The sequence below is a fragment of the Montipora foliosa genome, chromosome 4 (genome assembly GCF_036669935.1).
Source record: "Montipora foliosa isolate CH-2021 chromosome 4, ASM3666993v2, whole genome shotgun sequence".
Lineage (NCBI taxonomy): Eukaryota > Metazoa > Cnidaria > Anthozoa > Scleractinia > Acroporidae > Montipora > Montipora foliosa.
This window is the reverse complement of record NC_090872.1, coordinates 12,355,829-12,370,689: the sequence shown is the minus strand read 5'-3', so window position 1 is coordinate 12,370,689 and position 14,861 is coordinate 12,355,829. Positions and strand designations below refer to the sequence as shown.

Sequence of the window (14,861 nt, the reverse complement as noted above, 5' to 3'; positions counted from 1 at the left end):
TGATACTTTTCCAGTAATTCTCTTCCAAAATCTTGTATTATTATCTATTATCCTTTAGTCCCAACTATAAGTAAAACTACAGGTAACCCAAGTGCTCTTTTCTCGGCTATCTTGAGCTGAGTATATCGAACGTATAGCGTGTTGTCAGAGTCGAAAAAAGAAATGTGCACTAATCCTTGTCTACTTTCGACTTTTTTGTCAGGGTTCCAAAGGGGTTTAGGGCACCAGGGCTCCAGGGCTCCATAGCAGCTACTTTCAGGGCTCCGGGTTTCACAGCTAGAAACGATCAGGGCTCCAGGCGGAGAAATGATCGGGCTCCGGGCTTCACAGCAAAAAAATCTAGGGCTCCAGGGCTTCAGGGCCCCCCCCCCCCCCCCCCCCTTTTGGGACCCTGTTTTGTGACTTTTTCACGTGTTTATTTGGAAAGGCCCTGCATGAAAACAAGATAAAATGCTAAGGCAATGAAAGTTGAGACACATCGAATAAAATGAAGACGAGAAAACATTTTAATAAAAAGGAAATTGATTATGAAATTCTTGTAATCTGAAAGTTGAAATATCACAAATGCTCTTTATTTCTTTTAGGAGAGTCAGTTTTAGTCTCTAACAGGGTGAAAGAACTTGGACTTGATTCGGCGAAATCTAGAAAGGTATTACAGTTGTCTTTACAAAAGTTCCCCCCCGCGATATCTATTAAGAGAAATCATTAAAATTCATCGTAGAAGCTCAGCGTCTGCAGATCACAGTGTTCTGCACCACTCCATGCAACATCATACCCTTGATTTCCAAGGCGACGTCATTGATGAAACTATGTTACCTCTGATCACCTATAAGCAATTTGGAAATGTGGATTATAACTTGTGCTCTTCAGACCATTCAGTAAACGTTTATCCATGTTCACTCATACCTTATCAATACACTGAGTTGTAAATAAACTGAGCGTTAGACTTGATAGCGACCTTGAGATTGGAGTAGGAGAACGACTTCGACTACGAGTTTTCTGTACTTGGTACACTCATTACGTTTAAAGAACGAAAACTTTGGAATGCGCGTGATCAGAACCAAGAGAAAATGAGGGGACAGAGACGGAGTCTCAGGGCGTTGGTCGGGATATGTCATGTCCACGAAAGTTATTTTTAGACGAGCGGAAGTCTTTGTTTAAGCGGAAGTCTGTCTTCCGAGACGTCCGCATGGAGTCTTGTGTCGCTCTCAGGCTCTTAGTGAAGAGAGAAAATGGCGGCGCACGTGGAAGGCTAATGAATATTTATTTTCTTTCAAACATCAGAACGAGGTTAGCCTGTATGCGGACGTCTCGGAATACAGACTTCCGCTAGAACAAAGACCTCCGCTCGTCTAAAAATAACTTTCGTAGACATGACATATCCCAAGGGCTGGACCGGGAGCCTCCTTCTCTGTCCCATCATTTTCTCTTGTCAGAACTGAGAACTCGTACTGGTATTGTCCTGATTCTCCAGTCTGAAAAGGAAAGGAAAGGAAAGGAGCACTAATTGGGGACACTGCGGAAACATGGCGCGATTGGGGCGGTAACCCCGCTAGCTGGGTAGGGCCACTTCAGTCCGTTGATATGGTTTCATCGGGGTCTGTTCGTGCGTCGTCTCGCCTCTTGCGGTTTCGTGACCCAGGAAAGTTTGTGGCGGGAAACTTGCAAAACCACCTCGTCTACTAACTTGTTCTCCCGGGATACTCAGATGAGAAAGCAATTTGTGGTCTTATATCGGAAGGGGTAAAAGTTCACGTCTTTTTCGTGCCCTTCCGTATAGCACCTTTGAGGGCTGCTCCTTTCATTGTGACCATCCTTTAAGGGGACTATCCCGTGCCTTGCGTCCCGTTGAAGCCTTATTCATAACTATTGCAGTGATTATGGTACTTTTTATTCAGCTAAACGTTCAACAGTTCGACCTCTTTCGAATGATTTATGAACGATGGGCAAGCGAATATCGTACAGTTTAACAGCGTCCATAACTGAACAACACAGTTTAGAAGACGGGTACACTTGAACGAATACGTTGGAAGACAAAGTTTCTAATCTTTCTGATCTTCTTCTTCTTCTTCTTTATACTGATGTTCTACACTGAGATAAATAGAGTTTGATAGCTCATTTGATGTAAGTTTAGCATAATTGTCGATAAGTTCACTCAAAATTGTTCCCACGTAAATTGATCTCTCGTAAAGTCCACAGACCGACCCGTTCCGAAAACGCTCAACATGTTTTAGCGTGGGTTTACTGTGACCGAAGTATGCATTTGTATGTGGAGTGAGCGCATTTGATAACATAGAATTCATACTTCTTTCTTCTTTCCATGCATGTCCGACATTTATGTGCCTCAGTCTCGTTGTTCTCATTACCCATGCGCCTCGCTCTTAAAAACCGACGCATGCACTTTAGAGCCTGGATGGCGATTTTTGACTGAACGTGAAGGGAAATAACAAAAAAAAAAAAAAGTAACGAAGGCAAAATATCAACTCCGTATTTCCTCTGGAAATTCCGAGTACTAAGCCCAAATGGTCTCAAATAGAAACAAGGCCAGATGATAAAGCAAAACTAAGTTTACTTTACTTGTTTTGTTATTTATTTTTTTTAAGCAGGTTGAAGTTTTGGCAGCTATTCCGCTGATGTGGACCTGCTATACCCACCCACCCATATGCACACAGGGGACAGCCACAACACCGGAAACTTCATCCCCTAGTCTTCTCGAATAGAGTGTGGGTTCTTTAACGTCCCACAGGGAACTAATGAACATGGAAGATATTTGTGAGACGGGGCCTACGGTTTATAGTCCTTATCCGAGAAGACTTGAAAGTCTAACCATTTGCGGATGTAATTACAAAGGCAGCACTTTCTCCTCAGTTATTTTAAAGACCCTGAGTGTTGGTCCGGCCGGAGTCGAGCTCACGACCTCCCGCATGGCAGCCCGGTGCTCAACCAACTGAGCCACCGGTGGTTATATTCTTTGCTTTAAGTTAAGATTAGCCGATTTTTCCAGTATTTTATTGTTTGCCATATAAATCCTTATAAATCGGAAGGCTGCCTGTGTTTCAAATTATCAATAACAAACGTCCCTCTTTTTCGTTAGAGACCAGGCAGTATCTGTCAGAAAGATTCCTTCTTGTTTCCCGAGTCGAAAAATCATCTCCGTTAGAAATGCAAATAAACGTACGAGCTGAGATAACGCTGTGATAGCTATGAAAATGCCCAATAAAGCTGGAACAACAGCCAACACACAGACTTCAAACCACTCGAGGATTTCCAGGTAAGTTGTAGCTGGTCCACCGATTGTTTATATTCCAAACGACACCAAAGTGGCTTTTGTTAAGTTGATAACTGCCATTACAGCCAAGATAAAAAGAGACGCCGTTTCAGATCTGTTCGCGATACGATCCTGGAAGGGGTTTTTGATTGCGTGATGAAGCTGTATGCTGATGCAAAACGACAGTCATGCAAACCAATCGAAGCATTGAATTTGTGATGAATGCGTGACAAAGGAGTAACGCCAACCGTCTACCAATCAAAGCGCTTTCCCAGTACAGTGTTCCATTGTCGTTACCCTTAGACTGACGAAAAGGCCCATGAAGTACTTCCAAATATTGCGTATATTGCGTAATTCAGACTGACATCGGCGTATATTGCGTATATTGCGTTGCGTTAAGTTGCGTATTTTACTACAAGCCTAAAGTAACAAGAGGCTACGGGTATCCAACACTTTGTTCAAAGGATTTTTAGTCGATTGCCTTTTACGTTCACAATATTCTTTTATGTCACAATATCTTTGTCAGTACTTTCAATCGTTTTTTTTTTTTTGCCTTTTTGCTCTGATTTTATATGCACAGTCCGCCGTCATTTTCTCATACCTGTTCCATATACAGTTCAATTCCGTATTCCGAAGACCACATTCCGTGACCCAACCAATCGTAGATTTAAAACTGTTGTCAACGGCATTGATTCCAATCAAAACCAATAAACAGATGCTTCACAAGTTTCTGCAATGGTATTTAAAAATATTTGTTATTCCACTATGACGCCATTTTACCATATTTGGTCAACAGAACGCGCAAAATATGAGACGGTAATACACTGCAGTGTCCCTGTTTAACTGGTTTAGAACAGAGTGAATACGGACGGAACGGGTATTTTTCAGTCAAAGAAATTCTTTTCAACACGATGCAAAGCCTGAGAATTTAGCTTGTCATCACTTGTCACTCGTCATTTTGTTTATCCAATCAAATCAAGATCTTTGGCTGGCTTTTTATGCTGTTTACATCGTTCGCACGCGCCCTGAAGGACAGATGATGCATTTTTTTCAAAACACTCTTACCACATAAAATTGAAGCAAAATAACACCTTTTTTGTAGAGGAATAATAAATCTCTTATTCGATAGTTCAACATATAATACTCGCGGACATTTTGCTCATTTGGGCGGGGCTCGGAAAAATACTACGCAACTCGCAAAATATCCGCGCGTATTATATGTTAAACCATTGAATAAAATGTATTTAATACTTTTTCTTAACAACATGAGGGAAATTATAAAATTATGTAATTAGCCTGGTGAGATGGGTTACAGAGTTACACAGTAACCGGGTATTGTGTGCAACGAAAACACCAAAACTCTCGTCCGGTCACTTCCTACTTAGGGTACCTTCTCCAAAAAGCCACTCTCCCAGTGGCTACGAAATCTTACGCATGCTCAGGAAAATCGCAACACCCCTAAAAAAATTTGTCAGTGCCGAATTCTATGATGAGGATGATGATGATGATGATGATGATGATGATGATCACGTCATTTAAGTCACAATGTTATTTAGCCAAGCACGAGTACTCTACTGATCGGCCACTTCGGAAAATACCATAACACTCTTTGTTTCTCCCCCCAAATTTTGCATTAGCATTGTTTCCAGTTTGTCTTGGGACATGGTAAAACAATGGTAAAAAGAGAAAACAAAAACAATGCTAATGCACAATTTGGCGGGACAAACAAAGAGTATCATGATATTTTCCAAAGTGGCCTCTTGGGGAGACTACAAAATCAACTGAAACCATAACGAATCAGAAACAAATTCTATACTTTGTTCCTTTTTCGAATAAAGTAGTAATGGTTAGTCGACTCACGTGCATGCATTTGCTTTCAGTTTAGTTACTAGCTATCTTGAAATCGAGTGGTAGGCCCAATCCGTGGTGCGAAACAAATTATTGTCAATGCTCACGTGCTACAATGAAATGTACCAAGATGCAAAACGCATGTGCAGCCCTTGTTGTGCTAACTAGAACGACTTTCGTATGACCTTGAAAAAGTGTTTGTAATTTGTTTCTCGGACCAATGTTTCGCCAGATTAAAACAAAGCTTCTCCTTATTCCCGCCAAGAAAACTCCTAATATGGGCAGTAAATAGTTCGATTGCCCAATCACATTACTGCATTTCAAGCGACGTCAAAGCGAAACTTTCCAGAAAGTTCCATGGAGAGATGACGTTGTTACGTTGTTTGCATCCGCGCTCGCTAAGCCAATGAAAATTCGCGCTCGTTTGTTTTTGTTCGATAAGCCAATTAAATGTTTTGCATTTTTGTTTACGTTCTGTTTTTACGTTTATTTTTCAAGGTCGTATAAACGTCGCTCTGAACCTATTTTTTTTTTTGAGCGTTCTTGTCGAGTGTTTCCGCTATTTTTGCTTAGCTCCTTCATGATAATTAGTTAAGAATTTGGACCTAATTAGGGAAAAGGAATTTCCTATAGGCGGGTCTAAAACACAGGTCAAGGCCCTGTTCCACTGATAAAAAAACTGAGCCAAAAGTTTTCCCTAGATCACAACATTTTTGTGGAGTGATTAGGGCTAGGAGACTTTTTTGGTGTTGTATATTTATCAGTACCACAGTGACATGTACACTGACCCGCGACCCGTATGACCTACTAGGGAAGAAGCAAGTGTGAATTGGTTCTGCTGTTCTTGCGATGCAATCCTCTTCATGAAAACGTTTGCTCTACGAATTTGGATTGACATTAACTTTGTATAAAGGAACAGTTTGGGTTTGACTGCTGCTTCCTTGTAGCGTATTAAGTTTACTTTAACCATGATGTTTTGCTTGGCCTATCGCTGTATAGGATCTGTCTTGTGCTGGGAGATCTTAGAATTCTCTGGCACCACGTGAAATTGAGTCTCTTGAAACATTATTGTCGTAACTGTCAGAACCGGCTCTCTGTCTGTCTCTGTCTGTCTGTCTGTCTGTCTGTCTGTCTCTCTCTCTCTTCGTTTCCCCCCCGCCCCCTCTCTCTCTCTGTCTCTCCCCCCCCCCCCTCTCTGTCTCCCTCCCTCCCTCCTTCTCTCGCACTTCCTCTCCCTCCCTCTCTGTCAGAAGTGTGATTCTTGGTCTTTGTCTCACGTGTTCTCCTCTCTATTAGTACCAAGAGTGGATTAGATAAGTGTTGATCGATCACTTTGCGGCCTTGCCCCTGCACAGTCACAAATTGATTTATTTTTAGATACACTTCGCCAGCGAAACAAACAAAGGGCCCGCAATTTTAACCAATCAGAAGAAGCCATGTCACGCGTGAATGCTTCTGCCATGTCTTTTGCAGAGATATGACAATTGATTTTCGCGCGATCGAGTATTCCAAAAATACACTCATTGTGGGGCCCACCTAAGCCATAACAACACTCTTATCTAATTCACTCTTGTTAGTACTCTTTTGTAGTTATATAAACTGTATTCAAGTGTCTCCTCTTGTAGCGCTGTGGCACTAATTAGGGACACTACAGAAAAATGAATACGAATCAAGTGTTTCTTTTTGAGGAGAGGGGGAAACTGGAGTAACGGGGAAATTCGCCAGAAAACAGACAGCATCTGTCAGAAATTTAAACTGCACGAAGACTGACTATTTGTTTCGCGAATCGAAAAATCATCATCGTAAGAAATGAAAGTAACCTCACGAGCTGAGACAAAGCTGCGATAGCTAAGAAAATGCCCAATAAAGCCGGAACAAAAGACAGCACACAGACTTCAAACCACTCGAGGATTTCCAGGTAAGTTGTGGCTGGCCCATCGATGGTTATTCCAAACGCCACCAAAGTGGCTTTTGTCAGGTTGATAACTACCATTACAGCCAAGATCAAAAGGGATGCCGTTTCGGATGTGTTCGCAATAGGATCCTGAAAAGGGTTTTTGATTGCGTGATGAAGCAATATGACGATGCAAGCGACAGTCATACAAACCAATCGAAGCATTGCATTTGTGATGAATGCGTGACAAAGGAGTAACGCCAACCGTCTACCAATCAAAACGCTTTCCCAGTACAGTGTTCCATTGTCGTTACCCTTAGGCTGACGAAACGGCCCATGAAGTACTTCCAAAACGTCTTTGTTGTTCTGTCTTGCGTGTGAGGTGTTATTCCCTGTTATAAGGACTCTCTTAAACAGCCAGTAAACTAGAAACGGTAAGGGAAATGTGCACGCTCCGAGAAACTCTTTCGCGGAGATTGAGGCGTCGTGAAGCTTTGACGATCCAAAGTACAAAATAAGGATAAAAGGTACCACTGACACGATAATGTAAGTCAGCAGTATATATTGCCACCACTGCCAACAAACGATCTCTGCATCGATAAACAACCGTTTCTCAGAGCCTATAGGAAAACAGTTCATAAGGTTTAAAGATGATTCTGCAAGTCGCTCGTACCCAAGTAGCAGTAACTCTATGAAAACAGCTATGTAATGAATAACACATGGCCCTTCCTTTCTCCGTACCTTATTAAAAGCGAAATGAAAGCAGTAAATTGTTACTATTTCTGCCATTATGAGAAAAACGGTTCCGGAAAGTAGCAACTCCTTTGTTACAGCTGTAATTCCAGGAAAAGGGCAAGATATAGATTTCTTAAGGGTGCTGATCTCAAAATTAAACGCTTCAATGATAGACAGTACAAATGGAATTTTATCGTGAAGCAAATGCTCAGCTGACCCTACTATCAATAGATCGGCGGCTTGATAAAAATAGAATACGATTTTAAGATATCCAGTATCTTTGTGTCCATCCATTTCCCCATCAGATCCATCTACGAGAGCATAGCCTTCCCGATTCCTGAACCACAATATTTGCTTGACAAGATAACGTATTATCGGAGGCTTAGTTAAGAGATAAAGAGCCATTCCAGTCGTGTAAATTATTGCTATTATCCACAACATGTGGGTATTGCATTCGCTTCTCTTGCGGCACTCGGTAGTAAAGAGTGTTTCACTATATTCTGGAAAACACTTCCCACAGAGAAATCCGCTTCGCTTTCCAAAGCACGCGTTATATTGTAGTGCACCCGACTTCTCTGATGGACTCTGACAGTAACCTTCCGGACAAGCATAGAACGCCAATGCATGGGCCTTGTTAGGATTCGGGTATCCCCAGAAATTCGGTCTTGCAGCGACATTTTTTTCAACACAAGTCGCTCCAAAGGGACATTGCAGGCATTCAAATGATGAGAGTAAATTTAGTCCGCGCGAAGCACCTTTCTGTAAACTGTAGAAACCGGGGGGACACGAATTACAGGAATAGTATAGAGCAGTCACATTAAATGTGCATGAACTTCCGTTAATCTCATGGTATCCATGCTGAAAGTGAGTGTTATTTTCAAACAAAAGCTGGCTTCCCGCGCTGCATTCGATAATGGACTGGTTATCAATGTTGACGTATCCTCCATTCGAGACGTCTACCAGTGTGGAGAGAGTAATTCTTTGACCAACATTTGATACCATTGAAGTGTTTTCAATTTCTAATGGTCCACCACTTTCAGAATACAAAACAGCTGATTTTTTAAAGAGAACGCCGTTCGCCGCAATGCTATGGAGCGTGGTCGAGAACGAACAATCTTTGAAGTGGATTCGGCCTGTGCCATACCCTGAATAAACGTGTCCGGAGGTTTTGTTGCCAAAGTTATTTCGAAAATTGCACTTGTCAAACGTAACGTTTCCGTTGACGACGGCAATGGCTCCGACCGTTACACCTGCGTTTCCTTCAAACGTGGTGCCTTCGATGATTATTTTGGTGTCATAATTCCACAAAGGGTGGATGTTTCTGGTGTATTGCTGCCCAATACATCCTGATTGGTTGAGGTTATCATGTAGTGCTATAATTGATATGGAGCCAGCTCCTAATTGATACTGATGGTGCCTTGACCCTTGCTGATGGGAACAAATGCCCCCTTGAAAAATGGAATTCCGTATTTTGAGAGTTTTCTCTCCTGGAGTGAGCAGGTTGAAAACGCTGCAAGGCCGGGATAGAAATGTTACGTTGTCCAGTTCTATAACTGCGCTTGATAAGTTTAGTTTGGTGATTGGTTTAACCGCAAAAAAGATGCCAATGTCCTTGGTTCCTGCACGTTTGGTAGAAAAGACAGTATTTCTTATGTTGAACTTAATTTCGGTTGCTTCTAGAATATTGACTACAATATCTTGAGCACTGTTGAAAAAAGTGCAGTTCACGATGTAAATGTTCATCGCAAAAGCTTGAGGCTTAGCGAAGCGGAAAATCGCAAGCCCGATAGCATTTCGCGAGCTAAATGACACGTTCATCAACTCGATTCTGAATTCTGGACTTATAAGCAATGCGTTCGATTTTTTGTTTTCAGTGTCCACTGGTTGAGTCAAAAAAGTGGTATTCTCAATCATTATGCTGCCTGGAAGTGGGCCTAAGGCTACAAACATAACAGCAGCTGGAAGAAGGGCAGAGTTGTTGACAAAGGTGCAGTTCGAGACTGTAATGTCAGTTTTGCCACCGGCATTTCCCAACAGAAAAGTAGCATCTGTCCTTACCCTGTTATTTGTCCAGGAAGAGCCGTTTATGGTCACCTTTCCACTAAAGACGAGAAAATAGAACACACTGCACTTTCTTCTACGCCATACCTTTATACCAGAGCAGTTGTTGACAAGCACCTCTGTGAAGTTTGCAATTAATTTAAATGTTGCTGTTCGGTTTGTAACTCGAGCACTTTGAGGATCCCCGACTAAAACCGTACATCCGTACTTTTCTGCAGCGCATGCAGTAAAATTAACGCGTGAAAACAAGAGCTCTATCGTCCCATGTTTGCTATGAACGTGTATGGCTCCGCCTGCTTTTGCTCGATTCTTTCCAAAACTGCTGATTAGCACACGCAATGCTGCGTGAGTTGTTGCCTCAAGCGAAATGGATGCACCTCTTCCAGATGGAACGTACTGGTCCTGAAAGGAAGAGTTATAAATTTCCACTTCGGTCTCATTACACTCGATCATGAGACATCGCAACCGGTTGCTGTAGCAGCTTAGGCCTACAAATTTAGCGTAGGTTTTTCTTGTTAGTGAACTAAACAAGCTCTTTGCTTCGCTATTTGATCGCATCCAAAGCCGACCAACTCCATTTCCCACAAGGGTTACGTCCGTATAAACCTCGTTTATGGTGGCATGCGGCAATTTGATTTTAACAAAATGGCCGCAGTTTTTGGTGTAGTAGACCTTAGAGCATAATACTTCCACCAAGATAGGTCCTAAAGCTGCTTTTATTGGTGATCCAATTGTTATTGCTCCTAATTTCATTGAGCGTTTTCCAAAGCAGCCGTTGCCCTGAAAAGTGGTGCTATTGATTCTCACTGTAAGGAACTGAGTTTGAGCTTTGCCGGATGCCAAAATAAAATCCACACAGGACACATTGTTGTCAAAGAATGAGCAACTTTGAATGTTGAAATTGGAGCTGGATATGTTGTTCACATAAACCGTTACAGCGGATCCACCTCGAAAAGAACTGTTAAATAATTGTATGAAATTGCAATCTTCAAACGTCAGTGGAGTTTGTTGGAAAACAATACCGGATATGGATACATTCAGTTCTCTTTCGACGGACCGGAATTTTATTCCACCAAAACAAGAAATGTGCGTAGTTGGCGTTGAATTCATCCCCTCTATGCTGACGCTTTTCTGAATTTCTATCCCACGCTGCATTTCCCGGCTGCAATTGAACGGCTGTCTCTCTGTGCCAGTGCCGTTAAGATAAATGTGGCCATAATTCCCGTCAACTTGACGAACTGCTTGTGCAATAGACTTGCATGGGTATGTTTTGTGGCCACAGCTCGCAGAATCGTGACCGGTAATGGAAACATAGACCTCTTCATATTCGGAGTTAAAACTACCTGTTGAATGGAAACTTCAGTTATTATTTGCTGATGTCCACATTTACATTTTGTCTCATTAACATACGAGTTTGTTGACAGAAGGCATCATGATATTTACACATTGACTTCAAAAGGTAAAAGAACGTATGATGGCCCGTAAGGGACATGGCATTTCGTGGTCAGATTTTCAAACTTGAACCTTTTGAGTTTAGAAACTTGAAATTTTGAGTTTACAAACTCGAAATTTTGAGTTTTGAAACTCGAAATTAGAGATTATGCGGTAAATTTGTCCGAATTTTCGTAATACTGTTTCTCTAATGATAGAAAAGCCAGAGATTTCGAAAATTTCCGTAAGTAATTGCATAGCAATCAAATCAAACTGCGAATTCACAGCTCTACTAAATTTTACTCATGAAATGTGAAATGTTCCTTTTGTTCCCTTTATCGTAAAAACACAAACGAATTTAATTCGTTTTTGGGAATACATGGGTTTTATTTGGGTGATCAATGTACTGATAAGTTTCAGTTTCCCCAACAATGTAATCTATGCATTGGCAAAAGTTCTTGTTTAGAAAATTGCATATCTTTGGCCCTAGTTTCAGTGTCCCCACAAAATAATCTATGCGTAGGCAAAAGTTATTGTGTCGAAAATTGCTTATCTTTGGCCTTAGCATGACTTCGAACGGAAGTTTACCACCAGTAGAAACCAAAATATATGAAGGTTTACTTGTTTCTGATCGAAAATCTGCAGTGTCCATTGTCAATTTCATCGCCGGGTAGTTTTCACGACTGTCTGTGATCTTTTGTATCATTTTGTTGGTTAGTAAACACCTTATATACTTTGAGAATGATGCATTTCCTCACAAGAGGCTAGAAACAGGGCTGTGCACTGAGGGTTTGCTTTTGAGCACTTGCCCAACCTTCTGCCGGTTTCCTTGGAGGAACAACAAATGAGCTCATAGCAGCTTTGCTGGGCTTGTGGAAGTGTTGACCTCAAAGGTTTCCATTGACCACCCAAGCCATTTAGCAGGACTTGGAAGCTCTGGAAGTGCTACAAGGTTTACTTGACTCCAAACATGGCTACCTTTTGATACGATGCTCGGCGGATATGCTGCTTTAGAGCTGCAGATGTTAGGGGAATCTTATCTAAACTACGGGAACGCATGCGAAATAGTTGCCATCTTGCCTACTGGACTAGTACTATTACTATGGCACTCCTGTTTGTCAGGATAGGAATTTCAAACACCTCAGATTCGTTCATTAGAGCTTTCGCAGCCTGATGAGATTCATTCAGTAGTCTCCTAACCGGGCTAGGTTTGTGAATCTTTGTTAGAGTGTAGAAAGAGGAATTCGTGGCGGGTTTGGTGTCAGGGATAACAATTTCTTAGTCAATGTCGTCAATGTGGTCTCCGTGATGGAGAGCATTGATGAGTTCTTTGGCTTTTTGAAAGGTTTCCAATGCCATGGGTAATGTAACACGAGAGGGGCAGATTCTCTTAGATGACAAAGAAAACTATAAGCCACTTAATTACCCATGGCATTAGAAACAGTCTCAAAAAGCCAAAGAACTCGTCAATGCTCTCCATCACGAAGACCATTTTGACGGCGTGACGAACAAATGGTTATTCCGGACACCAAACCTGCCGCGAATCTCTGTTTTCTACACTAACAAAGATCCGCAAATCTAAGCCGGTCGGGAGACCTATCACATCAGGCCGCGAAAGCCCTACTGAATGAATCTCATCATTTGTTGATCCTTCATCCTATTGCTAAAACACAAACATCATACCAGAGAAAATGAAAGTCTCAAATTAAAAGACATAATCCTTGTCTCAATGGAAGCTACTAGCCTTAACACCAACATCCCGCAGGATGAAAGAATCGGCTTGTATGTAAAACATACGAAACATTCTTTGAAAACAAACCTCCGATTCCAACTCACTTCCTCAGAGAAAAGCTAAGACTTATCTTGACAGAAAATTTCCATTTCAACAAGAAAAACAAGCACACGGAACCACAATAGGAACAAAAATGGCATTATCTTTTGCTAACATTTTCATGGTGGAAGTTGAGACAGATATCATCAACCAAAGTCCTTACAAAGCATTCATTTGGAAAAAATACATTGACGACATCCTTTGTCTAAGGAACATAAACAAAGAAGCAATAAACAACTTTACAGGGCTAGCAAATAGCTATCGTCCACAATAAAAGTTACGGATGAGATTTCAGAAACTGAAATAACATTCTTGTATACATATATGTAGATAAGGGCGTGAGATTCAAAAATGGTCAAAATGACTCTATTCTTGATGTGTGCACACACTTTAACCCGCAGAGCCTTTCCAATACACGCACTTCAACTCCTGCTACCCTCCAGGTGTCAGGAAAGGCTTCATCAAATGCTGACGTCAGAATTTTTTTAGTAAGAGGCGTTAATTACCGTTACATGACTGTTTTTTCCAAGATTTTTAACTTCATGAAGGCCAACAAACATCCAGAGTTTGATTCCTTTATCATAAAGCGCACAATTCCTTCCCTTAACAGCCTGACTAATACACTATTTCAGTAAATCGAGGCGGACGTGACCAGGAAACCTATCAAAGTGCATTGCCTGCTGAGATATGGTGTCAAGTTGCTTGCTCTTACTCTACTTGCCTGCTCTGATGCTACGTGCGAGAGGTCTCGCCAACCATGATGACGGTCGATGGTGTGGAAGTTATTTTGGAACAGTTAAAAATAAGAACTGCTTATTATGACAAACCGAGATGTGTGCCACCATTGTTAATGTTTTACAATACATGTCTCTAGTATTTTGGTTAATTTAAATTTGTTACCTTAAATACAAATTAGCAAAATAAAAACGTTCTTGATCGACTCTCAGCCTGAGGAATGTTATTACTACGTTCTTAAAATTTCAGTTAATCTCAGCCTCTTCGTTCTTATAAAAAAGGTTCTTATTAAAAAAAATATATTAAACAGAGGGTAATACTACAAGTTAAACAAAAAACTTAGCACGAATTGAATGTTTGAATATTTCAAGAAGACTTGAGTTTTCTAGTGAGTAACATTTCAAAAATCAAACAATTGAATTTGCTCTGGCACTTCCTAAATTTTAAATTGGCTTGCTTAAATTACCTAAGTTGTGTCCTTCTGATAGCACGGAAAGAATAACCACGATGAATAGTATTGATCCTCCCATTAAAACAATTCAGTCTCAGTCTACCAGAATCATAAGAGAGCCAGGAATTCAGTCCATAAAAAAGTCTCTGGCGTGTGCTTTTACCTGAAGTAAATGCAAATAAACCTTCGTTATATCATCTTCCAAAACCGAAATTAACGATGTTCAAGCCACACACGTCACATGGAGCTTTGAAAGAGTAATAATGTTGAAAGGGAGAATGGGACCGACACAAAAAACGTCTGCAAGGAGGCTATTTGAGGGCTTGTTCAAACTCGTTGAATTTTTATTTAATTTTTTGAATTAACTTATTAAGTTTTCTTGGGTCTTTCGGAGATCGATCAAGAATAATTTACGCTCAAGTTTCTGCCTTCGGATTGTTACAAGAATTTTATCATCAATAACTCCTAAATCGAAACGTCTTAGAATTTTTTTGACAAAGCAATTATTGTAGTTTCGAAATCAGTAAGTGTAGGCGTTTAGAATTATACGAAAGTGAAGCAAAAGAATTAAAATTAGGCATGACAAATTTGACGGGAGAATGTAGGA

At 41.0% G+C, this 14,861-nt stretch overlaps 1 protein-coding gene across 1 annotated transcript; it reads right to left on the bottom strand.

Annotated features, from left to right (window-relative positions):
- Window positions 1-3,091: 3,091 nt before the first annotated feature.
- Window positions 3,092-14,435, bottom strand: LOC137999876 (uncharacterized). The gene is made up of 3 exons (XM_068845832.1): window positions 14,270-14,435; window positions 6,937-11,149; window positions 3,092-3,998 (listed from the first exon to the last, which is right to left on the bottom strand). The coding sequence occupies exons 1-3, from the start codon at window positions 14,331-14,333 to the stop codon at window positions 3,989-3,991; spliced, it is 4,287 nt and encodes a 1,428-aa protein (XP_068701933.1). The 5' UTR covers window positions 14,334-14,435; the 3' UTR covers window positions 3,092-3,988.
- Window positions 14,436-14,861: the final 426 nt, after the last annotated feature.

What these genes read in the sequence shown, in the direction of transcription:
- LOC137999876 (XM_068845832.1), bottom strand. Translation starts at nt 14,333, where the DNA reads ATGGGAGGATCAATACTATTCATCGTGGTTATTCTTTCCGTGCTATCA. An exon ending in ATCAGAAGGACACAACTTAG is followed by an intron (nt 11,150 to 14,269) that starts GTAATTTAAGCA and finishes TCCATTCAACAG; the next exon opens with GTAGTTTTAACTCCGAATAT.